The sequence below is a fragment of the Pongo abelii genome, chromosome X (assembly GCF_028885655.2).
Source record: "Pongo abelii isolate AG06213 chromosome X, NHGRI_mPonAbe1-v2.0_pri, whole genome shotgun sequence".
Classification (NCBI taxonomy): domain Eukaryota; kingdom Metazoa; phylum Chordata; class Mammalia; order Primates; family Hominidae; genus Pongo; species Pongo abelii.
In genome coordinates, this window is record NC_072008.2 from 22,050,282 (window position 1) to 22,076,593 (window position 26,312).

Genomic DNA, 26,312 nt, shown 5'->3' on the forward strand with positions numbered 1-26,312 from the left:
AAGGGAGGTAGGGATAGGGCTAATACGTAATACTAGCATTTTGCTAAGTGGGTCACCAAAGTTTTCACTCTAAGCCTGGACTTCATCTTGTTGTCTATATTGTCACTGCACTGCAGCCACACACTCCCAGGAACACACCTAGAGTTGAAGAAGCAGTTTTCTTCTCCTTGCAGGTGGGGGAAACACATGCCATGGGAATAGAGGCAGTGATGGGGCAGGGGCTCTCAATAAGAGGGTGTGAGAAAGGATGACTTAGAGGATTTGCACCTGGGTATGTTAGTGGCACCTGACAGCAATAACCTGTCAGGTGAGAACGACCATGTATGTCAAGTGCACCTGAATGTGTGCTTGGAGTTCCCAGCATGGCCAACCAGAGAGTTATTCCTTATCTATGGGGAACATCTGAGCCTCTGGCCTGGCCAAAGCAGTGTGGGTCCTGAAGGGGATTGAGGCCCTTTGTTTAGGGTAAATGAAGGTTGCCAGGTTGTTAGGGGGAGGGTGTTCTCCTGTTGAGCCCACTGCCACTGGATTGTCCCCGTATGTAAGTTACCAATAAACTCTATGTCTTTGAGTCTCTTCTTTGGCCCCTTGAACCTGGTGCCATCCCTACTGAATAGGCATCTGGCATGACACTGTGTCAGGTGTTTTTGGGGAGCGTTTAGGGAAGCCAGGTGTTGCTCTGGATTGGAAGCTGGTGCGGGGGGCGGGGGTGGGGGGAATTCTATGATTGGATGGTTTAATAAATGTTCTCTAGAAGCAGAGAAAATTAGAGCCAGGCTACAGCTGTGGTTGGTAAAGAAGCAGCAGTCCCTCATATTAGCCAGGATTGGGGGGAGAGGTGGTGTTTGGTCATATTTGTGGTTTGGACAAGGCTTATGTTTTCTCTATATTCAGACATGATTACAGAGTGGTCTTGTTTGTGTTTTGTCCCACCCTGGTCATAGAGTGGCCTTGCCTGATGTTGGTGTTTTTGGGAGTTGTTTCTGATCAACAGGACATCCAGGCACAGCTGTGAGTGCCTGGCCAGCTCCGTGAAGGCAGGACTGCTTTACTCTTTCTCAGTCTTCCTTTTCGGGCAAGAGTAGTCAGCGGCAGGCTGCAGGACATGAATCCACGATATCCACATTTTCACCATTGGCAAGACTTTCAAGAATGCAGTCTCTAGTCGGACTAGGGTAAATCTAGTCTCTGCTGAGTCTTTTGTTGCAGGACGAGTCGCTGAAGAGTCTGATAACAGCTGTGCAGTATTTAAGACTCTGCACAGGATCCACTGGTCGACTGTAACACAATTACCACAAACAAAATGATTATTAGTCCTGAAACAGGCCTGGAAGCCAAGGGCCTAGATTATAAAACTCAGGTAATGAGAACATGTTCCTGAATCCAAACAGATACTCACGGCCCAATTGGAGGTGTTTAAAAGAGGCCTCGAGCAGGATTATGTTACTGCTCGACGTGCAGTGGGAACATCCTTGCAATAACTCCTAATGTTACCCCAACAATGTAGGTTCCTTATTGAGGCCAATTTAACTCTGATGCTGTGCTAACATCATGAAGCATTTGTTGTGGTTTTTTATTTTTTGTTTGTTGAGACTGTCTCGCTCTGTTGCCCAGTCTGGAGTGCAGTGGCATGATCGCGGCTCACTGCAACCTCCACTTCCTAGGTTCAAGTGATTCTCATGCCTCAGTCTCCCGAGTAGTCGGGATTACAGGTGTGCGCCACCAAGCCCAGCTAATTTTTGTATTTTAGGTAGAGACGGGATTTTGCCATGTTGACCAGGCTGGTCTCCAACTCCTGGCCTCAAGCGATCCGCCTACCTCGGCCTCCTGAAGTGTTGGGATTACAGGCATGAGCCGCCATGCCCAGCCAATGAAGCATTGGTTAAACTCCACTTTTGTTATGGCTGTCTGATAAGTTAAGCAAAAGCATCTCAGGTTTTTCATCTCTGCTTTGTACCTTGCAGGAAACAAGGTGAGGCACAAGTGCCGGGGATGAGATTTCAAGCTTGAGCCCGAGGGCCACCTGTGCTGCCAGACACAAGCTGCAGAGCATAACCAGCTACACAGTTTGCAGGCCAAGGGCAAAATAAAAACACGGGGCCCCTTGTTCGAGAGTTAAGAATTTCAAGATGGCAACAGCAGAGAATTAAACCAAGTGCAGGGCTCTTTTGATGTGAGGCCCACACTGGTGCTGAGTGGGGAAAGGCACACCTGAGGCCCATGGAGCCCTACTGCTCCTGCAACATGCAGGACAAAGACAACTCTATTGTCAGTGACCTGACTCCAGAGGAGTGGCAAGAAGTGAAGAACATCCCAGGAAGAAAGAGGAGCTGCAGACTGACATAGCTAACTGAAGGATGAGAATTGCAATAGTTAACAAAATTGAGAATCTAGGACACAGAGAAGAATGGTAAGACATGCAGAATAACAAACAGGTGGCCATGGGTAGACAAAAATTAATGCAGGTCCTAGAAAAAGATTCAGTTCTTAACAGAGAAAGGTCTGTTCAACAGACCCTTGTAGAACATTTGTGAAGACACTGCCCAGTTTTTGTAGAAAGGTGAAGAACTCAGCAAAACAGCCGTTGCCTGGAGGAAGAGATGAGTTTAATATCCAGGTGCTTCGTTGCTTTTGTGGAGGCACATGAGTTCATTGATTTAAATTTTGTCTAACCATTACAGCAATTCCTGTGGCCGTGAGAGGCACATAAGCCTGACACGATGATGGAGGCATTTGCCCAGGGATATTGTCAGTGCAATAAAGAATAATTTTAGTTCAGACGCTCATGCTCTCTCCCCTTTGCCATCATTTTGTTGAACAGCAGCCGTAACCCCGGTGTCAAAAATAAGCCCACCGCAAAGGCTATTGCCCTGAATAGAGGCGCCAGTGATGGAGGAGTCCTGCTAGACAAGCAACTCCGGAGTCTGCAGTTTCCTAATTCAATATTAACAACAATGCTGTCCTCTTACTGGTTTCTCCCTCATTTTATTTTGCGTGAAACTGTAGATAACGTAAATGCCCAAGCGCTTTCTATTCAGTCCTCAAATGCAAAGCAGACCCTTGCTAATAATGGTAATAATCCGAATGGGTTTAACTGCAGCATTGTAAGAAAAGGCAGGCAGTACTCTTAGACTACAGGGGTGGATCTCATCATTTGATTTTCCCGACTCCGCCAGGAAATAAGAGGGGCCTTGGCTTGGGGAGAGGTGTGTGGGGAGGCGTAAGGGGTGGGCCCCCCGGAAATCCTGCTGCGCTGTTTAAACCTAAGGTGACCTAACGGATGGCGGGAGCGGCCGCGCGAGCCTTGGAGCAGGGCGCGGCCATTGGTGACGCACGCCGGGGAGCACGGCGCCCACGTTTCCACCATTAGCGAGGCCTCACACCCGGCGCTCCAAGTTCGGGGCTGGAGGCGTCCCGGCTTCCTCCCTCCCGGAGGCGGGACCGGCCCCGCCCCCGCGCCCCGGGTCGCTCCCGGCGGCCCCTCCCACCTCCTAGTCCTGGCCTCCCCGGGCGCAGCGCACTCCCCGCCGGCCGCAGCCTGACACGCCGCGCGGCCCCCCAGTCTCCCGCGGCCGCTCCCCCAGGCATGGCACAGGGCCTCGCCTCACTATGGCAGCAGCACGGCACAGCACGCTCGACTTCATGCTCGGCGCCAAAGGTGAGGGCGTCCGCCGCCACCTGCGCGGCCATCCCAGCCGCTCCCGCCGCCTGGCGGGCTGGGGCCGGGGTCGGGCGGGGCGTGCGCCGCGGGCCGAACAATGCGGGCGGCCCGCGCGGCGCCGCACTCTCCCGGACTGCCGCGCACAGCGCGCTGCGGGGCCGCGTGCGCCGGCGGTCGGGCGGAGGCCGCGCTCCTGCTGGCTCCGCGCTCCGTCCCGGCCGCAGCTCGGGGCCTGGAGGGGCAGTCCCGGGTGCCCGCCGGCCGCGCCGCCCTTCCGGGCCCTGGCCGTCCACCCGCGCTCCCACGCGGGTTCGCCGTTTTCGCGCTCCCGCTCGGGGAGTCCCCGGGCTGCCGAGCGCGGGCGGACCCCCCCATGGGACGAGGGTTGCAGGGTCTGCGGCAGAGCGAGGCGTGACCCGCGCGGCGAGCCCGGGCTGGGGGCGTGCGCCGAGCGGGGCTGCCCGCGCGACCTTTTCCTGTTCTTGCAGGCGGGTAAATTTCCCTCTTGGGGGCGGGGGTTTCCCCTCCTAGGGAGCTGGGGCTGGGGAAAGGTCTGCGGACGCGCAGCGCTTGCAGAATTCTCAGCCGACTGCGTAGGAGACGGATCCCCCGGAAAGGAACTGGGGGACGGGAAAAGGAAACGATTATTATTATTGGGGGTGGGGAGGCATGAGGTCTGGGCGCGGGAATCGTTTACACCCCGAATCGGGGGGCTATCAAAAGACAACCGGCCGGGCGCGGTGGCCCACGCCTGTAATCCTAGCACTTTGGGAGGCCGAGGCGGGCGGATCACGAGGTCAGGAGTTCGAGATCAGCCTGGCCAACGTGGTGAAACCCCGTCTCTTCTAAAAATACAAAAATTAGCCGGGCGTGGTGGCACGCGCCTGTAATCCCAGCTACTCGGGAGGCTGAGGCAGGATAATCGCTTGAACCCGGGAGGCGGAGGTTGCAGTGAGCCAAGATCGCGCCATTGCACTCCAGCCTGGGTGACAGAGCAAGACCTTGTCTCAAAAAAAAAAAAAAAAAAACCGACCAGAAGAGAGAGGCCTGCTAAAGTCGGAACTGTGTGCAGGAAATTTGAAGGGGAGGGATAATTTGCAGGCTTCTTTTCTCGGGGTGCCTCTGTCGTGGGGGGTGGGAGTCGCGGGAAGGATAGAACTGCCCTTTCTTTTTCTGGTGGCTTTTAAACCTGTGACTGCCGAAGACTTGAATCTGCACTTCCCATAGGTTCCACTTGGAGTGTCTCGCTCATACCTTGCTTTTCCCACTGTTTTCCTCGAATTGGATAGAGCAGGCTTTTCTCTTACCATTTTTAACACTGACTTTTTCTTTCTTTCTGAATTTCTGAGTACTCACTTTGCATTTTCTCCCGCAAATTTAAAGGATCTCCGAAGGCACAAGATTTAGTGGAGACAGGATTTGGAGCAGCACCTGGGTTTGAGTCTGGCTTCTTCCTGTTGGGGTCTGCGTGTGGCCTTGCGTTTATGTTAACCTTTCTGAGCCTTCCCTGTCTATTAAAAAGAAAAAAAAAAGTGTACACCTCTTCGGGCTTTTACTCTTAAGGGGGTAGCTGTGGAGCACACTGTAGGGTTTTTAAGCAATGTCAATGTATTTAGGTGGTCTGAAGTGACTTAGAGAAAACAAAGCATGTTAATTTTAGTTCCCACATTTCTTAGGTGAGGATGTAGGGCATGGAGACTGCTAGAGATGAAATGGTGCTTGAGTGGTGGAGCTGAAGAGCCAAGTTTTCATTAATTACCCTGCCAGCCTTAGGGCTGAATGGTTAATGAAAGCTCTAGCATACTGAATTTAGTGGTGAGGAGAAATAGTGTATTAGGGTCACCCAGCTAGTAAGGGGTGAGTCTGGGAAGTGTCCTTGTTGTGAGCACCTTGTGAACACTCACCTGTATTTATCGTCCATGGATTTTCTTAACTTTTTTTTTTTTTTTTTTCCCCTGAGATGGAGTCTCACTCTGTCGCCCAGGTTGGAGTGCAGTGGTGCGATCTCGGCTCACTGCAACTTCCGTCTCCTGGGTTCAAACACTTCTTGTGCCTCAGCCTACCAAGTAGCCGGGATTACAGACTCGAGCCACCACGCCCAGCTAATTTTTGTATTTTTTTTTTTTTTTTAGTAGAGACAGGGTTTTACCATGTTGGCCAGGCTGGTCTCAAACTCCTGGCCTCAAGCGATCCGCCTGCCTCAGCCTCCCAAGGGGCTGGGATTATAGGCATGAGCCACCGTGCCCGGCCTGTCCATGGGCTTTCTTTTATGCTTTAAGGAGGGTGATCTCAGCATGGGGCCCAAAGACTCTGGCACTTCCCTTTGTCCTTAAACCTCCTTGGCCAAATTTAGATTTAGTCTCTTGAAGTGCTGGTTCACAGTAGGATGTTTCTGTTGTTTTGTTGAAGTGGGAAAAGCGAATGAAGAAAAAGCGAGAGAATTTTAACACTTTGGGCTGACACTGTCCAGGAAAACCATGGATGTATAGTGTGGGAGGGAGGAGGAGAAACTGGCGTTTTTTTAAGTTGGAAAGGTGTGGAAGTGGCATCTTAATTTAGTTGTGCAACGAGGAAGTAAAAAGATTGATGATAAAGACATGTATAGATCAGAATAGAACGTTAAGAGGGAAAGAAGAAACATAAGCTGTTAATATTTTAATTCCCAGTCTGTTCTTAAAGATGAGAAAGCTTTGATGGCAAGGTGAACATTCTAGAAAGAAGTATTACATGTGTGTGGGGGTTGGGTGGGGAATGTGTGTATGTACGCATCTGTCAGACCTTGAGTCATTACAAGTGTTCTGGGCATAAGAACTCCGATTCATATTGTATTCTCTCCCATCACTTTATTTGGGGTGAAGCACATCGCCCTGTCAGTATCCACATTTGAAAAATAAAGAGATCCTGGCTAGATTGGGATCTAAGTTCGCTTAGTTTTTAGTAAGGGGAACTTGGTGAAAAATCGACTTGTGAGGTCTCCAAAAACATTTAATTGATAATGAGTCAAAAGGCATTACTCTTGGCATGTGAATATTGGATGTGACTCAAGGGTGAGTCAAATGCCTGTGGAGCCTGGATTCGTGTTCTTTTCCCCGTTTGTCAGTAATCCTTTCTAATGTTCCAGTTCCATGATGTGATTTTAGTGGAATTAAACTTGAACCACTTAGTTATTATGTTGTTACTGTGTTGGGAACGCAGCAGCCACCAGACCACCAAGAGCAACTGTAGGTTGGGCTTGATGGTGCTGGTTTAGTGTTCTGGGTGATGAGGTGTAACCCAGGAAATTTTTATTTTTGCTTTTAAAAAAACAACTCATCTGTGGTCATCTTGTAAGTGAAGTATTGGACTCTAAGGACTCTTGAGCCCGAAAAACATTTTGTGACTTAGCCTGAGGCTAACAGGAATAAATTTGTCCCATGTTTAGATAGTTTAGGCACATCTGAGCTGGTGGAGGAAATGTGATCTGTGCCTAGCCTTATGTGCTAGGCAGAATGCCTGGGTATCCAGACGGTGAGTGAGAGGCCGGGCGTGATGCCGCATGCCTGTAATCCCAGCACTCTGGGAGGCTGAGGTGGGCGAAGTGCTTGAGCCCAAGAGTTCAAGACCAGCCTGGGCAACATGGGAAAAACCTAGCTCTACCAAAAAAAAAAAAAAAAAAAAAAAATTAGCCAGGTGTGGTGGGTTTTCTGCACCTGTAGTCCCAGCTAGTTGGGAGGCTGAGGCGGGAGGATCCCCTGAGCCCAGGAAGTTGAGACTGCACTCCAGCCTGGACAGTGGCATGAAACTCTCTCAAAAACAAAACAAGGGCCAGGCGTGGTGGCTCATGCCTGTAATCCCAGCACTTTGGGAGGCCGAGGTGGGCAGATCACCTGAGGACGGGAGTTTGAGATCAGCCTGGCCAACATGGTGAAACCCTATCTCTACTAAAAATACAAAAATCAGCCAGGTGTTGGTGGCCTGTGTCTGTAGTCCCAGCTGCTCTGGAGGCTGAGGCAAGAGAATTGCTTGAGCGAGGGAGGTGGAGGTTGCGCTGAGCCCAGATCATGCCACTGCACTCCAGCCTGGGCGACAGAGAGACTGTGTGTCAAAAAAGCAAAACCCGCACGCAAAAACAGTGGTGAGTGAGCTGCTATAGCCTCTTCTTGCCATGTTGGAGTGGAACATCTCTAACAGGCCAGCCAACTCTGAAAAGATCTAGCAATCCTATGTCCATTTTTTTCCTCTGGGCTGGGAATATCTTTTGAAAGCAGACCTCCACCAGGGTCTGTATCCTGGAGACAGCTCTGGTACATGGTAGATATTTGGTACACGCTGATTAAATAGACCAAGTTTATGTTAAGGTAAAAGTGGAATGCTGGTTCACGTCCATTAGGGGAAAGTGAGACACTCATTTACCTTGTAGAATTAGGAGGATGGTCCAGAATTCAGAAATGTGGCAGATACTGTTAGGTCTGTCATTTGGACCATTGCTATATGATTTGTGCAGGGACACAAAGTGATTTGTGTCGCTCAAATTCACAAATTCTATAACAAACCTTGTTTAATAATTTAAGAACAGAAGGCTACTTGGGAATTATGGGCTTAGCAGAGAAGGTTTGGGCCAGGGAGTTCTGTTGTACCCTTGACCCTCATCAGGGAAGCCCGTGCACCTCTTCTCAGAGTAAGAATTTTAAATGCGTGAAATAACCCAATCTTCAAAATACGAAACCCCCACCGTGTGGTATGGTAACATGACATGTGCTTCGCTTCCCCCCCGCCCCCCCACCCCCCCGCCCCCCCCACCCCCCCACCCCCACACACACTCCACACTCCCTCTGTCTCCCTGAGCTGGAGTGCAATGGCATGATCTCACTGTAACCTCCAGGTTCAAGCAATTCTCCTGCCTCAGCCTCCAGAGTAGCTGGGATTACAGGCACGCGGCACCACGCCCAGCTAATTTTTGTATTTTTAGTAGAGACGGGGTTTTGCCATGTTGGTCAGGCTGGTCTCGAACTCCTGACCTCATGATCCACCCGCATTGGGCTCTCAAAGTGCTGGGATTACAGGTGTGAGCCACCGCGCCCAGCCCATGTGCTTCTTTATTAACACATCAAATAACAAGATGTGGCAGCAAGGCTAATAACTTTCATAAGTAGAGCTGAGCAAATTGATATTTAACAAATTGTTAGGCAGGGAGAAAAACCTGATTGTTTGTGACAATGACCAGGTGTAGTTGACAATGTGTGATTTTTTGGCCTCCAAGCATAACTGAAGAAAGTGCTAAATTTCTATTAGTGAAAATAAGTCTTTGTGTTTTTTTCCATTCAAGTTCACAGGCCCCCTGAATTGTATCCATTGGCCCCTTGGGCATCCATGGACCCCAGGTTCAGACCCCAGGCTGGGAAGGGGGAGGACTGAGACAGCCCGTTCTGTATATTGTATGTTCCTTTTAGGGGGTGTAGGTTTCCATCCAAGGCCAATGCTGGAGGCGCATGTCCCTAGTTACTCTTCAAAAACAAAAGCGGCTCTTTGAACTATTTGAAAACATAAAAGTTGTACTTCGTAATTGCCACAGGGGCTAGGTGCCCTGAGTGCTTTGTGCGTTATTTTAGGTAAATCCTCAAAATAACCGTAGGTAGGTCTTGTTATCCTCATTTTAAAGACAAATAAATAGGCCTAACCTTGAGGTTTTTTACTTTTTGAGTGGCAGAGCTGGAATTCAAAGCCATGTCTGTTTGATTGGAAGGCTGGTTCTGCTTCCACGATTCTGAAGCCTCTTAGTTTAAGGCGATGATTCTCAGTGTGGGTGCTTCCCTCCATGGGTGACATCTGGCAATTTCTGGAGACATTTTTGGTTGTCACAACTGGGGAGATGCTACTAGCATCTAGTACGTCCTGCAGTGCACAGGACAACTCCCCCACAGCATTGACAGCCCAAAACGTCCGTAGTGCCCAGACAGAGAAACCCTGGTTTAAATTCATACTAGACCATTTCAGTAATTTGGATGACAGATCATCAGCAAAATTTCCCTGGTCCTTCTTGGAAGTGTCAGTTATGCCCACAAATTGTTAGGCAGGGAAGGAGGATGGGCCCTGTCTTTCTCTAAGGTTGGCACTGGGGTCTGTTAGGAGCTTGGTCATCGCTTCCTACTCAACTGAGCCTGTGGTTTGAGGTGACCTTCCCTCCTTGATTTCCTGAACCATCGCTCTTTTTAACCAGCTCCCACGCTCCCCTGTATTTGAGCTGCTGTCTGGTGGAGGCATGTCTTCTTTGTGTGTTTTAAATAGCTCTAACTGTCTAAATAATAAAACCTAAACAATGTAGTTCAGATTGCATCTAGCTTTCTCAAGAGTAGAGAAAGCTTCCTTCCTCCCCCTCCTTCAGCATTATTATCCCGTCCCACTACACTTTAATCCCCCATTGTGATAACACTGCAGGCGCAGACAATGAAGCCTTTCGGGGCTGATGACTGGGAGTGGGGAATGCATGGTTGGGCCCTACTCTACACGGACTGAATCACAGTTGGTGGAGGGGGGTGAGTTCCTGGATTTTGCATTTTTAATCATCTGCCTCACAGTAATTCTGTTGCTGATTAAAGTATGAGAACTCCTCTAGTAGGTTCCTTATTTAAAACAACAACAAAAACTTGTCTGAAACCTTTGGCACACCTACCTCACTCAGCCCAACCCAGTCAGCCTAGTCAGTCATTAAGTCCTGTGGCTTCTGCCTGCCAATGTTCTCAAATTTGTTGCTCACCACCTGTTCCTTACTTTAGTTTCCTGGCTACAATCTCCCCATTTGTCTCTGTTTGGGGATGGGTTCGATCATTAGGAACTCAACAGGATCCCTGTCCCTTTTCCTATTTAAAAACCCTTCCATGGGTCCCTATTACCCCATGGATGAAGTCTAAACTCTGTATCAGCACATACACGGCCAATTTTTACCCGGTTTTTCCTCTTCCCCCAGTATATTCCTTGTGCTTCCCAGTAGCCAGGAAGCACCTGGACTCAGGATTTGACAGCTTTGGAGAAGACTTTTTTGTGTGCTTTACACAGGAATTCTCATGCGTTAATTGTGTTTGAAAATATTTTATGGGCTGCTTCCGGGAGATCCCTTGTTGGCATTGCCTTCCTTTGGCATGCGCTTTTGCTTTGTGATTTTTTTTTAAATGCTCTTTTCCCAACTCTGCAAAATATTCTTAATTGCACAGGTTATGCTCTATATGACTCCAGGCTGAATAACCTCATGTTGCCGGGAATTAGTTTTGTGGGCTTGCCATTAAAAAATTGAGTAAACCATAATGATTCTTTTTAGATTGTAGTTTCCAAGTCATACCGATTTCTTTAAACCTATGGAGGTAGCATATGGTAAGACTTTAGTTTCTACTTTATATCTATAATCCTCATCTAGTTCTCATTGGGTAGTTCAGTATTTAAAATGCTTTGGAAGGGATGACAGATGTTTAACAAATTGACTCCATAATCAAGGCACTAGGAGTGAGCCCCATCCTGGCTAACAAGGGAGGGGTACTTTTTCAAGTAATCTGAAGCCCTGCATGAGACATTCTAATTTAATAACCAGTAGTCAGTCAATGTGTCTTTTTTTTTTTTTTTTTTTTTTTTTTTTTTTTAGAAAGTCACTTTTGCATTTGCAGTGGAGGAATTACCAATTGGGAATCTTCTCATCCCCTTAATATGTAATTTACTCCGTTTTGTTTGAATTGGTAATTTCAGGCCTTAGCTACCTTCTCAGGAGATAAAGATTAAAATGCTCTCTAATAGCTTTAAAAAGTTAGAGCTTTTGATTTTGGATTTGATACCCAGAAGATTTGAAATTATGGGCTTTATAATTGCGATCACCATGGTTATACTAATCTTTCACAGATAAGGATTAGTTATAAAGTTACTAGTATCTGTTTAAAAACGTCAATAAAGTTATTAGTTTAGTTTTGGGAGTCTGCATATTCCAGGTGTTTTAATTCACTATTTCACTGCAGTTGTAACCTAAGCCTGCTGGTGTGCACTGTGGCTCCAACCACCATTTCGTGGTATAGACTCAGTTCTTTTGAAAAGTCAGAAAACCTCCTCAATTGAATCTGCAAACCATGTATGTAAACCATGCACAAATGCTCTTTAAAACTCTTACAACTAGGCACTTTTCCAGACCCCAGGAAAAACAACCCTGCGGCCCTGAGGTGTGGTGGGCCTGGATTTCATTAAATTGACACTGTCATCTGTGTTCCGGAAGGAGCCACTGAGCTAGCTAGTGGTGATACTGGTGATAAATGTGTTTACGTGCTAAGCCACAGATTCAAAAGGAGCTGGTAAGAGCCAGTAGCATGTTCTAGATTCCTGAACTGACTTGACTCTGGGTAGTTTTACACACACCTTAATTTTTCCCTCTCCATGAAGGTGCTAATGATACTAAAATCCCACACACTGTGTCGTTGGGTGGAATGTCCAATAAAATGTTTGGAAGAATGTCAAATGATACATAAAATACCTAACACTAATTGCAGTACTTAGGGCCGAGTACTTTGAAATTGTGCCAGTGGATAAAGATGCGCAGTTATAAAGAGGTGTGAATTTAACTTACTTGAAGGGTAACGAAAGCTGCTGGCAAGAGAAGAGGCAGAAAATAATGGGTTGCCCTATGTTTTGAAGGTTGGTCTACTTTATTTAAAGGGCTTCCTCTCTAAATTATAAAGCAGAAGTTTTAAAGGACACTTTGATTTAAGATATCAATTACCTGTGTTGCATGACTCCATTTTTTTTCATAAATGAAAATTTCTCCAGTGAGAATCCTGAGCAATTCCTAGAACACTGCTATATTTAATTCTGAATTCTCCCTTCTAGAAGGACTGTAGATCACAGTGTTCAAACAAGACTTATGTGCCTGTAGACATTCCAGATTCCTTTGCTGGCCTTAGAGTGTAGAGATGAATATAGAACTGTTCCTCAATCCTTTTTCTTAGAGTACAGGTTGAGCATCCCTAATCCGAAATGCTCCAAAATCTGAAACTTTGAGCACCGACATAACACAAAAAAATGCTGATTCGGGATTTCCGGATTAGGGACTTTCAGTCAGTGAGTGTGATGCAGATATTCCAAAATGGAAAAAAAAAAAAAAAAAATCCAAAACACTTTTGGTCCCAAGCATTTTGGATAAAGGATATTCAACCTGTATTTTCAGGGCCAGTGCCTTGGATCATGCTTTGGAAAACAGTAGTGGCATAGTTTTTTGTTTTTGGTTGCAAAGATGGGGTCTTGCTGTGTTGCTTAGACTGATTTCAAGCTCGTGGACTCAAGGGATCCTCCAGCCTGAGACTCCTGAGTCACTAATGTTACTGGTGCACACTGCAGTACCTGGCTGAAGTTTTATAAATGGCTTAACATTGAATCTTTTAACTGTATAATGCTATAGCTAAGTGGCCCAGTTGCATGTGGGATTTTGAGGAAGATGGTCATGGGTTTCTCAGTCCAAGTGTTTGTTCCTACGTGGAGGTTTGTCTGATTTGGAGCTGGAGGCTTGGTGTTGAGAGGAAAAGAGCTTACTATTAACTCCCTTTGGTATGAGATGCAAGAATATGACAGGACTTTTTTTTTTTTAATTTGAGTTCTGGGATGCAGTACAGAACGTGCAGGTTTGTTACATAGGTATACATGTGCCATGGTGGTCTGCTATACCTATCAACCTGTCATCTAGGTTTTAGACCCTGCATGCATTTGTCCTAATGCTCTCCCTCCCCTTGCCCCCCCCACCCCCTGACAGGCCCAGGTGTATGATGTTCCCTTCCCTGTGTCCCTGTGTTCTCATTGTTCAATCCCACTTATGAGTGAGAACATGTGGTGTTTGGTTTTCTGTTCCTGTGTTAGTTTGCTTAGAATGATGGCTTCCAGCGTCATCCATGTCCCTGCAAAGGACAGGAACTCATTGTTTTTTATGGTTGCATAGTATTCCATGGTGTATATGTGCCACATTTTCTTTATCCAGTCTATCATAGATGGGCATTTGGGTTGGTTCCAAGTCTTTGTTATTGTAAATAGTGCTTAGTAAACATACGTATGCATGTGTCTTTATAGTAGAATGATTTATAATCTTTTGGGTATATACCCAGTAATGGGATTGCTGGGTCAGATGGTTTTTCTGGTTCTAGATCCTTGAGGAATCGCCACACTGTCTTCCACAGTAGTTGAAGTAATTTACACTCCCACCAACAGTGTAAAAGCATTCCTATTTCTCCACACCTCTCCAGCATTTGTTGTTTCCTGACTTTTTAAGAAAGACCATTCTAACTGGCATGAGATGGTATCTCATTGTGGTTTTGATTTGCATTTCTCTAATGACCAGTGATGAGCTTTTTTCCCATATGTTTGTTGGCTGCATAAATGTCTTCTTTTCAGAACTGTCTGTTCATATCCTTCACCCACTTTTTGATGAGGTTATGTTTTTCTTATAAATTTAGTTCTTTGTGGATTCTGGATATTAGAGCTTTGTCAGATGGGTACATTGCAAAAATTTTCTCCCGTTCTGTAGGTTGCCTGTTCACTCTGATGATAGTTTCTTTAGCTGTGCAGAAGCCCTTTAGTTGAATTAGATCCCATTTGTCAATTTTGGCTTTTGTTGCAGTTGCTTTTGGTGTTTTTTGTCATGAAATCTTTGCCCTTGCCTATGTCCTGAATGGTATTGCCTAGGTTTTCTTCTAGAGTTTTTATGGTTTGGGGTTTTACATTTAAGTCTTTAATCCATCTTGAGTTAATTTTTTGTATAAGGTGTAAGGAAGGGGTCCAGTTTCTGTTTTCTGCGTATGGCTAGCCAGTTTTCTCAGCACCATTTATTAAATAGGGAATCCTTTCCCCATTGCTTGTTTTTGTCAGGTTTAGGGACATTTTTTTTTTTTTTAAGCATTTTGTGACTGTTAAATTTTTAGTGGAGTTCCTGTAATTTATTTCTTTGAACAAAGGGTCTGGCTTTGTTTCAGAAGGCTGCAGGAACTGTTCAAGTAGTGGTTTGTGCATTTGTCTTTTTACTACATCTGCTCATTTTACGCTATGGGGTTAGGGAAATACAAAGAAAGAGGGGATACAACTCTGATACTATCACAAGTAGATAACCACTTTGATGTGTGGTACAAATGGCTTGCTTATTCTTGTTGCATATATAACAGTGTTGTACGTAAAAACACTGGATTTTGGAGCCCAACTGTTGGGGTTTGAATCCTGGTTCCACTACTTACTAGTGTGTGTGACCTTGGGCAAGTTGTTAATCTGTGTGCCTTACTGTGCTGGCTATACTTTGGTTACCCTTGAATAGCAGCTGTGAGAACAGACATCCTTGCCTTGTTTGGACCTTATGGGGAGAGCAGTCTTTTACCATTTTGAGTATTATGCTAACTGTAGGTTTTTTGTAGATACCCTTTATCGAGTTGAGAAAGCTCTCCTCTATTCCCATTTTTATGTGTTTATGTTGAATGAGTGTTGGATTTTGTCAGGTTCTTTTTTGCTTAAATTAATATAAAATGTGGGTTTTTTTCTTTAACCTATTATGGTGGATCACGCTGTTGTTTTTTGTTTTGTTTTGTTTTGTTTTGTTTTTGAATGTTGAACTAGCCTTGTATACCTGGAATAAATCTCACTTGGTCATGGCATATAATTTTTCTATATTGCTGAATCCTATTTGCTAATGATTTTGTTAAGGATTTTTGTGTCTATACTCATGAGGGATATTGGTCCATAGATTTCTTTTTTGGACTGTCTTGGTCTGGTTTTGGTATTAGCATAATACTGGCTTCATAAAATAGGGAGGCCTTCCCTTCTGGAAGAGATTGTGTAGAATTGGTGTTAATTCTTTAAATGTTTGGTAGAACTCTCCAGTGAAACCATCTTTGTCTCAAGATCTCTTTTCTGGAGTGTTTTTTTTTTTTGAGAGAGGGTCTTGCTGTGTCACCCAGGCTGAAATGCAGTGGTGTGATCTCAACTCACTGCAGCCTTGACCTCCAGGGCTCAGGCAATTTTCCTGCCTCACCCCCTTCCCCTCCCGCCCCGCAAAGTAGCTGAGACTACAGGTACGCACCATCATCACTGGCTAATTTTTGTATTTTTTTTTAGAGACAGGGCTTCCTCATGTTGCCCAGGATGGTCTCAAGCTCCTGACCTCAAGCAGTTGATGCACCTTGGCCTCCCAAAGTGCTGGGATTACAGGCATGAGCCACCATGCCTGGCCTCTTTCTGGAGTTTTTAAGCTATAAATTCAGTTTCCTTAACAGTTATAGGACTCTTCAGGTTATTTCATATTGGGTGAGTTGTGGTAGTGTAGTGGGAACCATAAGGCATCAGAGAGACCAATGGGGTTCACGAGAATATTTATTATTTAGGTGCACCGGCCCAGTCGGATTAACATCCAAAGGACTGAGCCCTGAACAAAGAGTTAAGGTACCTTTTAAGCATTTCGTGGGGGCAGGGGGAGATCTGTGCAGGGGGAAGCATATTACAGAAGCAAGAAACAAAGACAGTTATTCAATTAATTGAGACATGCATTACATCATTTCTTACTTTTTAAGGAAAAACATGTTTTACGACTTGAGTTTGTCTAGTGACCTTGCAGCTGCACAGCTAGAGAAACAGGGTCTTCACAATGCCTGGGAAAGGAGGAGAGATAAGGCTCACTAGCCACAGAAAAACAAGCAGTTAATTTTTAAAGGACTCCAGCTCTTTCTCTTTCTCAGGGGGAATTGGGTTTTCTTACATACAACTGAGTTTCTGCTTACACATTCTTTAATTTCTTTTAATTCCTATTTCATTAGTTTGTGTTTTTAGAGGAATTGCCCCATTTCATTCTCAAGTTGCCACATCTATGTGTGTAGAGTTGTATTCCCTTATCCTATTGGTGCTTGCAGAGTATCCATAGTGATATCTCCTGTTATTCCTAATATTGGCAATCTGGTTTTTTTCTTTGTAAGTCTTGTTAGAATTTATCTTAATAATCTTTTCAAAGAAATAGCTCTTTGCTTAATTTTTTTCTCCTCTAGTTTTTATCAATTTTTTTTTTATTTTTTTATTTTTGCTGTTATCCTTTTCTTTTTGCTTTGGGCTTTTCTCTTTTTCTAGGTTCTTGAAGTACTAGTGTGGATTAGGGATTTGAGATTTTAAAGTGGAATTTGATACTCTTAAGTATTCTCATTCTCTAGTATGCGGTTTCTGTTGATAGTAGTTGATAATGTTAGTTTCACGTATTCCTTAAAAAGCAAGAGTCTTAGTTATGTTGGTTGTTAGCTGTTCTTTTTTTCAACACAATAAATTGCTAACTTGAATATAGGAAATATTCCTCAGATTATTCTAGTTTCAAATGCTAAGAATGTTCTAAGTCCTTGGACCAGATTCTGCTCATCTGGCCTATTTTTGTGTGACCCTCCAGCTAAGAATGATCTTTACATCTTAAAAGGGTTGTAAAGCACACACACCAAAGAATATGTGACAGAAACCTGATTTAGCCAGAACGCTTTACCATGTGGCCCTTTACAGAAAAAGCTTGCCCGCCCCTGCCTTTAGACCATCTAGGCACAGTGATTTTGGTTGCCTGTTTCAGAGCCATCTGGAAAAATTTTAAAGTACAGATTTCCAAGCCCTTCACGTGGCTGCCTTCTCATCTGGAATCCATCATAGTGCACGGCCCTCTCCGTGTTTGAGTAGTTTTGACTTGTGTCCTTTGTCTTTCATCTTTATTCTCCAGTGGCACTTACTTGTCCAGCACCTCCTAGGTGCGGAGTAATCTCCTTGGGGGCCCAGTTGAATGTGGACTTGGCTAATAGTACTCTGGTAAAGCCACAGGAAGGAAAGGCAGAGGGACCTCCTCAGCGACATGTGTATCAAGGACAGTCTAATATAAATGTGATTTTTTTTTTTGACATCACGCAATTCCCAAAGTCCAAACTGTTTTATCTTTGGAAATGCTATTTCATTGTTGATACACAGCCTGGCATAGATGCTCAGACAGAACCCTTGAAGTATTGTTTTTTTTGAGACAGAGTCTTGCTCTGTTGCCCAGGCTGTAGTGCAGTGGCGTGATCTTGGCTCACTGCAACCCCTGCCTCCTGGGTTCAAGGGATTCCCTTGCCTCAGCCTCCCGAGTAGCTGGTATTACAGGTACCCACTACCACGGCTGGCTAATTTTTATATTTTAGCAGAGACGGAGTTTCACCATGTTTGTCAGGCTGGTCTTGAACTCCTGACCTCAAATGATCCGACCGCCTTGGCCTCCTAAAGTGCTGTGACTACAGGTGTGAGCCACTGCGCCCGGCCTTGAATTATTTTTAAACACAAAAATGGTATGACCTGTAAGGGATTCTGCCCGGTTAAGGTTAGTGAGAAGAAAGCTGGATGTTCATGATAGTGATACAGTGCTCAGAAAGCATATTTCATCCTTCCCATATAATAAAACTGGCAATCCCATGGTTTCGACTTTGGCAAAGAAATCTTGTTTGCCCTTCTGGACGGAGCTAAAGGAACCATTGTCATTTGACCAGGGCCAACCTGTGTCCTCTGTTTCAGCCTGCCCCTCTGTGATGAGGGGGTGAATGTAGGTTGGTGGCTGGGGCCGTCTCCACACGTCACATGCCAATTTTGAACTAAAAGTAGTGGCTGGTCACTTGACCTGGTCCAGATGCATTCCTAAGTCATCTCCTGTTCCCTGACCTCAAACACTGCAAGTCCCCTCTCAAAACCTTCTTTTTGTTACTTCTCTAACTTCTCCTTTCTGTTGGGTTGTAGCATGACCCCCACCCCCTGCTTTTCTGTGGGTTCTGATCTCTTTTCCTAATCCTCTGCCTTGGTTCTTCTCTTCCACAGCTCTGGGCCAGAGTTCCTTCCTCTTCTCAAAAAACATGGTCCTTAAGCTGATGGGGCCCACTGAAGAGCATCGTAGGATACCTTATGTTGTTTGCATGATTCCTTTCAGGAGAGGTCAAGTGGCCTGGTTAATCAGTGTCGCATAGCCACAAACTAATAGATAATATTCCTTGCAGATGAAAGGCAGGCTTTAGTATACTGTCTTTTGTCTGTGCCTTGTTTTCTAAGTCTTGACTAGACTCTCATATGGGTTAAATCAGAAGGGTGAGGATGGGTGAGTTTGAATCACTTGACAACCAGCAAGATGCTGCCCTCCCCAGTCCCAGTGTCTGTGGGAAATGCTCTCCCTTGCAGTGGGAATGACAAGGCAGGGCAGTGAAATAATTAGCAACACATTTAAGTTATGCTATAACTTAGCGTATTGAGTTTTAAGAAACAGTCATTGTGGCTGGTACTCTGTAAACATGCCCATATGGCTTCCCTTAGTGCATGTTTGCATGAAAAGAGCTTGGTGTCATTTCTGTGTTGATGTTGTGTTTTTCTTCTGTAGTTAATTTTTCTTGTCTGGTTGCCCTTCTCTGTGAACATCAGAAACCATTCTATGAAAAAGTCCTGTAAATTTTTCACGCCACTGTCCCTGTTCTGTCACCCAGGCAGGAGTGCAATGGCAAGATCTCAGCTCACTGCAGCCTCTGTCTCCTGGGCTCAAGCAATTCTCCTGCCTCAGCCTCCCAAGTAGCTGGGACTACAGGCACGCACCACTGCACCTGGCTCATTTTTTTTTATTTTTATTTTTATTTTTTTATTTTTTGAGATGGAGTCTTGCTCTTGTCACCCAGACTGGAGTGCGGTGGCGCGATCTCGCCTCACTGCAACCTCCGCCTCCCGTGTTCAAGTGATTCTCCTGCCTCAGCCTCCTGAGTAGCTGGGATTACAGGCATGCGCCACCACGCCCGGCTAATTTTTGTGTTTTTAGTAGAGACGGGGTTTCATCATGTTGCTCAAGCTGGTCTCGAACTCCTGACCTTGTGATCTGCCTGCCTTGGCCTCCTAAAGTGCTGGGATTACAGGTGTGAGCCACCGTGCCCGGTGTATTTTTAGCAGAGACGGAGTTTCACCATGTTGCCCAGGCTGGTCTTCAGTGATCCTCCAGCCTCAGCCTCCCAAAATGTTGGGAGTACAGGCGTGAACCACCACGCCTGACCCCTGTCTGTATTTTTGCAGCCATACCTCACGGAGGCCTGAGATTGGCTGTAGGCACTTTAGTGTTAGGAAAGCTGTGTGGGAGCTGGGCACCAGCCACCTCACTGTGCAGTGACAGTGCCTTCACACAGCAGCCACTCAGATACTTGGTAGTTTATGATGGATGGGGACAGGTAGAGAAGACCACTTCTTGCAGCCCCTTTACCTGATGCGTGTTGCATCTGAGCCCGTGCCTGGTGGGCAGCTTGTGGTGGAGGAGGAGGAGAAACCAACTACTTTTTTTTTTTTTTTTTTTTTTGCATAAGAATGTATGTATTAGTTTTCTATTGCTGTACAGTAAATTACCACAAATTTAGTCACCTGACACATAATCACAGTTTATGTGGATTAATAATCTGAGAATGGCTCAGTTGGGTCCATTTTTATTTTATTTATTTATTTTGAGACAGAATCTCTTCATGTCACCCAGGCTGGAGTGCAGTGGCACCATCTCGGCTCACTGCAACCTCCACCTCCTGAGTTCAAGCGATTCTCCTGCCTCACCCTCCCAAGTAGCCAGGGCTACAGGCGCCTGCCACCACACCCAGCTAGTTTTTTTGTATTTAGTAGGGACGGGGTTTCACCTTGTTGGGCAGGCTGGTCTCAAACTCCTGACCTCAAACCTTGGCTTCCCAAAGTTCTGGGATTACAGGCGTGAGCCCCTGTGCCCGGCCTTCTTTTTCAAATAATGGCTTTTTTTCCTCTGGGTAGATACCCAGTAATGGGACTGCTGGATGCAATGGTAATTCTACTTTTAGTTCTTTAAGGAATCTCCATGCTGTTTTCCATAGTGGTTGTACTAGTTGATATACCCACCAGCAGTGTAAAAGTGTTCCCTTTCACCACATCCACGCCAACATCTATTATTTCTTTGACTTTTTAATTGTAGTCATTCTTGCAGGAGTAAGGTGGTATCTGATTGTGATTTTAATTTGCATTTTCCTGATAACTAGTGATGTTGAGCATTTTTTCATGTTTGTTGGCTGTTTATCTTTTGAGAATTGTCTATTGCCCATGTCCTTTGCCCACTTTCTGATAGGATTATTTGTTTGTTTGTTTTTTTCTTGCTGATTTATTTGAGTTCCTTGTAGATTCTGGATATTAGCCCTTTGTCAGATGCATAGTTTGTAAATATTTTCTCCCACTCTGTGGGTTATCTGTTTGATGATTATTTCTTTGGCTGTGCAGAAGCTTTTTAGTTTAATTAGGTCCTATTTATTTATTTTTGTTTTTGTTGCATTTGCTTTTGGGTTCTTGGTCATGAATTCTTTGCCTAAGCCAATGCCTAGAAGAGTTTTTCTGATGTTATCGTTATCTTCTAGAATTGTTATGGTTTCAGATTTTAGATTTAAGTCTTTGATCCACCTTAAGTTGGTTTTTTGTATAAGGTGAGAGATGAGGATCCAGTTTCTTTCTTCTACGTGTGGCTTACCAGTGGAGAAACCAACTTCTGAGACTTCTCCATTGCCTTGGCAACCTTGCAGTAAGTGGGATTCTGAAGGCTCAGCGTGTTAGTTTGGGATTTTTGGGGAACAGCTTTATTGAGATATGATTCATATGCTATATAACTCCTTTATCGAACATGTACAATTCATTGGCTTTCAGAATATTTGCAGAGTTGTGTGACCATCATGACAATCAACTTTAGAACATTTTCATCACCTCAAAAACAAACCCTGTGCCCCTCAGCCATCACCCTTATTCCTCCCCACATTCTTCCCAGCCTCTGGCAACCACCAATCTGCTTTACATCTCTATGAATTTGCCTTTTCTGTTTTGTTTTTTGAGGTAAAGTTTCGCTCTTGTTGCCCAGGCTGGAGTGCAATTGCGCCATCTCGGCTCACCGCAACCTCGGCCTCCTGGGTTCAAGCGATTCTCCTGCCTCAGCCTCCCAAGTAGCTGGGATTACAAGCATGTGCCATCACACGCGGCTAAGGATTTGCCTTTTCTGGACATAACAAATAGAATCACTTATTTCTCTTAGCATAGTGTTTTTAAGGTCCGACCGTGTTGTATGTGGCGTGTATCAGTACTTCGTTCCTTTTATGCCTGAATAGTGCATGGATAACCACAGTTTGCTTCTCCATCTATAACCTGATGGAAGTTTGGGTCGTTTCTACTTTCTGACTATTAACATATCATGCTACTGTGAACATCTGTGTCAGCTTGGGTTGTGTGTCATGAGCTTCATTTCATCATCGTGCAGCTGTTGTAAAAAGGACTAGACATAGGGCTATAAAGCCAAGCTGTTAAGTAAGGCATGCCAAAGGACCACCTGCTTGACCTAGAAATTCATTAAGCTTCTAATATCTGAGAAGTCTAATAGGCAGATCCTTTTTTAAAATTAAGTTAAACTTTTAATTGTAAACTAAAATTCTCTTTTGTGAAATTGAAGTCTTTTTTGCATATCACTTGATTTCTGTAATCTGGACCTGCTGCCTGTCAGTCTTCGTGCTTTTGATGGACCTAGCACATTCTGAGTTCAAAAGATGCTCTCAGACCCTTAGGCAGTGCTCAGCCATGGGCTAGGGTGAAAAGGAGACTTGAGGGATGCCGCGCTGTTTGTCATTCTTTTCAGAGGGGTTATGCCAGTGGTGTTGGTGACTCCTGAACAGATACTTCTTTAACTTGACTCCTGAACAGATACTTCTTTAACTTGGTATAATTTATGTAAATTTTAATGTACCAGTTCTGAGTTTTGACCAATGCATACAGTTGTGTAACCACCACTATTATCAAGATTAGAAACATCTGAACGTGGTTTTAAAGCAGCTACCTGATTTCAAATTGGGTTGGAATCCAGTTTCCTTTTCTCTTTTAGGTTTAGGGGTCTATCAAGAAAAATCAGAAAGCTGCTTTATGTGTGAAGGGAAATTGTGCACAACCTGAGTCTGGCTGTTAGGTTATCTGATGTTAGGATCTGGGGTTTAGGGGAAAGGATGCCTGCGTTTGTGCTTCCCCTTGCGGGGGAGTTGCAGACTGGCCCTATTGCCAGCCAGGTCGCATGCCATCTTCCCGTGGAGAGAGTGCAGATCCCTGAAAGGAGCAGGCAAGAAGGGGCTGGGTATAAGCCAGACCAAAGGTGGGCCCTTGGACTTAGGTGGCAAGTGGTAAACATGGGTGGGGAAGGCGTGAGTGAGTGTCTGTGTGTACATCTGTGTGTGTGTGTGTGTAGGGGCACTGAGAATAAAGTGTGAGTGAGGGCATGGAGCTCTGGAAATCTCGGCAGTTCTATGGTGGCTGGGGCTGCAGTTGCTGGAGCAGTAGGTGGGCTGGAGGTTCGGCTTTGGGTCTTATCACTTGGCATGATGCGATGATGGGGATGACTAAACACCCCTTGGAGCCAGTTCTGGGAGAGACCTAGGAGGGAAAGGGGCTTGATAGTGAGGTATGAAATTTTCAGCCTTCGTAACTAAAAATATGCTTGGCGAGAATAGAAATTCATCTCCCAGTTTCACAAGCCAGGTGCTCCTTGACCATGAGAGAGCTGAAAGGAATGTGAATGTAAATCTTCTGTTCCTTTTTTTTTTCACATGTATAGATCATGTATACAATAAGGTAGATTATCAAACATGTACAGCAGAAGGCTCATTTCAGATCAGAAGTTCTACGTTCAGTGTCACAGGGTGGTAGACATGAAAACATTGTATTTATTTTGCATGTTGCCTATATTTTCTAATTTTAAAAATACACATGTTGCTTCTTTCTGTATTAATGAAAGCTTATTTTAAATGACCGTACTAATACAGTTTGTACCGTGATAAAATATACATGACCTTGACCATGAGAGAGCTAAATCTTCTGTTCCAACCGCCTCATTTTGCAGAGGAGAATGTCAAGGCTCTGGCCTGTCGAGTCTGATGGCTCTGCCTGAGGGGAGGGGTGGTGACGACACACAAGACAGCTGGAGTTGTGTAGCCTTCAGAAAGCCCCGTGTGCTCATGGCCTGAGTTTTCTTAGCTAAAGTTTTTGAAGTTGAAAAAACAGCCACAAGCCAAGGTCACAAGTAGAGAGAGGTTTTTTTGTTATTGTTGTTTTTTGTCTTTCTGGATGTGTGAGAATTGCATATTTCCTTAGGGCAGCCTCTAATGGAATTTCGTTTGTTAAGGAGGATGTTAGATTCTCAAAGCTGAAGGAGGAGCAGGAATATAACATGCATGTCTTTTTTTTTTGTGCCAGGTTCGATTTTGATTCGGAGTGACTCCCTGGCCTAGTAAGGTTGGCTAGTACAGCTAATCTACTTTATGCACACGGGGCTGCATACCATATGGATCAGTGATTAAATAGCAGTACAAGACCATGAGGGAAGGAAGGAGCTGATGTTGATTCTGGGTTCTATATAGGAACCCTACAAAGTAGTGTTTCTACCTTATGAGGAAGTTAGGTCCGTAAGTGAAAAGTCCTGGCCAGCGAGTTTGGTTGGGGTAGGCTCTGGTGGGAGCCTTTGGGGAGCCTGTTACGGGGAATGTTAAGTGGCTGGTGATGTAACCATTGATGAGAGTAGGGAACTAACAAGCCTGATTTTGATCCAAGGCTTGTGATTGAAACAGTGCTAGGAGCAGTTGCACAGGAGGCAGGTTCCAGCTAGATAAACAGATTTGGGCTTTGGGCATCTGGAGCTGATGCTTAGGGTCAGAAGAATGAGTTTCTCCATGACGGGCCTATAAATGGTTCCCTGGTAAAAAATGAAGCAGGAGGGTGAAGCTTAGGCCTTGATTCTTTTTTTCCCCTTCCTGTCTTCCCTTCCCTTCCTTTAGTAGTGGTGTATTTAATTTGGACCAGTTTATTCATTTTAAGTTGTTGTTGAACAAACACACAAAGTAGGCAGTGGGCTGGAAATGGGGACATTGCGTTGTTCAGTAGACAAAGGACACGTTTTGCCTTGGGAGAGGTCACTGCGTTTCTGAGCGCTTTGGAAGTCTGACTGATCTACTAGTTACAATATATTGTTCTTGCCTGGCCATTGAAGTGAATTTTCTGAGAACTTCTGCCAAAGAAGAACATTTCATTGGCCTAATATGGATGACTATGTCTCCTTCAAAGTAGTGTGATGAGCTCTTTCAGCATTTGAATCTGTCTTCACATTTTCTTCTGATTTGTGGACACTTAACGACCTTGCTATCCTGTGTTCTCAAGTTTGGGTATATTCTGACCTCAGGCTCGTTTTCACCTGTGTATAGAGCATCTAGTAGTTCTCAAGGGATTGTATTGCTCCTCTCCTGCCCTTGGGGCAGTTGGGGTGTGGGGTCTTTTATTGACAAGCAAGGGCATTCCTGACATTTAGTGGGTATGGCTGGGGTTACCAAAGTCCTGTGAAAGACAGGGCAGCCTTTCTTACCATGTTGTTAACCTTACCCCTGATATCAGGGAACCCTGATAGAGCAAGTCTGATTTGTTTGGTCATTTTACAAGTTCCATACTAGACAGGCATAAAAGTTGAAATTTGGAATAATTACAAAACATTTTCTGGGGCATGTGACAGGTTACCCGTGGCTTCAGTTAGTAAAGAGTTCTAACTTTTTTCAGCCCCTCTGTTGAGCATTTTCTATAACTTTTTGATGAGTTGAGTATAACTGGTATGGAAATGGTAGGGGGTTTCTTTTCCTTTTTTTGTGTTGGGTGATTTAGATTAGTGGTTCTCAACTGTGGCTGGACATTGGAATTTCCCAGGGAGCTTTTGAAAATACTCACCCCTGGGGCCCATCCCCACATTTCTACTTAATTGGCCTAATGTGTGGCATTGGAATTTTTTAAAACTCCTCAGGTGATTATTATTACTTATTTTTTTGAAATAGGGTCTCACTGTTGCCCAGGCTGAAGTGAGGTGGCACAGTCATGGGCCACTGCAGCCTTCACCTCCCAGGCTAAGGTGTTCCTCCCATCTTAGCCTCCTGGGTAGCTGGGACTATAGGGGCGTGCCACTATGTCCGGCTAATTTTTGTATTTTTGGTAGAGACAGATTTTACCATGTTGCCCAGGCTGGTCTCGAACTCCTGGGCTCAAGTGATCCTCCTGCCTTGACCTCCTAAAGTGTTGGGATTACAGGCGTGAAACACCATGCTTGCCCTCCCTGGGTGAATGATAATGCACAGCTAGGATTGTAAACCACTGGTCTAGATGTTTTTGAACCTCTGCAAAGATACAGTAATAAAGGATGATGAATTCAGCCAAATAAAATAATTTTTTATTTGCCATCAGACATTTATTGAGCACCTGGGATCAAGATGACTAAGTGAGCCACCTCATGCTTTTGCTTTGTTTTCACTTAAAAAGCCCTGATTTGGAAAGAGATATTACCGCGGAGTTTTCAGCTCTAGCTCCCCTTCCTGGAGTGTCTTCCCCAAGGACTGGGTGACAGGGGAGGCCCCAAATCAGGAGGAAGGTGAGGATGGAGGGAGATGAATGGTGGGCAAAATGGTGGTGTCCCCATAAGGCCCTGCAGACACCTTCCTGGCAGGGCTAGCATACTCAGATGCCCACAGGACCAGGCGGCCGCACAAATGAATAGGGCTTGTGGGTAAATGAGCTTCCAGAAACACGTTCAGCTTTGGCCTGTTTTTACTGAACTTGGCGGGTAAGCCTATAGTGT

The 26,312-nt window shown here is 45.1% G+C and overlaps 1 protein-coding gene across 3 annotated transcripts in view; it reads left to right on the forward strand.

Annotated features, from left to right (window-relative positions):
• The first annotated feature begins 3,389 nt into the window (after window positions 1-3,389).
• Window positions 3,390-26,312, forward strand: part of SMS (spermine synthase) — a 54,264-nt gene continuing 31,341 nt past the window's right edge. For 2 of the 3 annotated variants that reach the window (XM_024240872.3, XM_063721306.1), the window contains exon 1: window positions 3,390-3,658. In XM_024240872.3, coding sequence (XP_024096640.1) covers window positions 3,610-3,658 — 49 coding nt within the window. In that variant the 5' untranslated portion in view covers window positions 3,390-3,609. Of the gene's footprint in view, window positions 3,659-4,131; window positions 4,154-26,312 lie in introns of those variants that run through there. The other variant, XM_002831450.5, reaches the window with a different exon arrangement.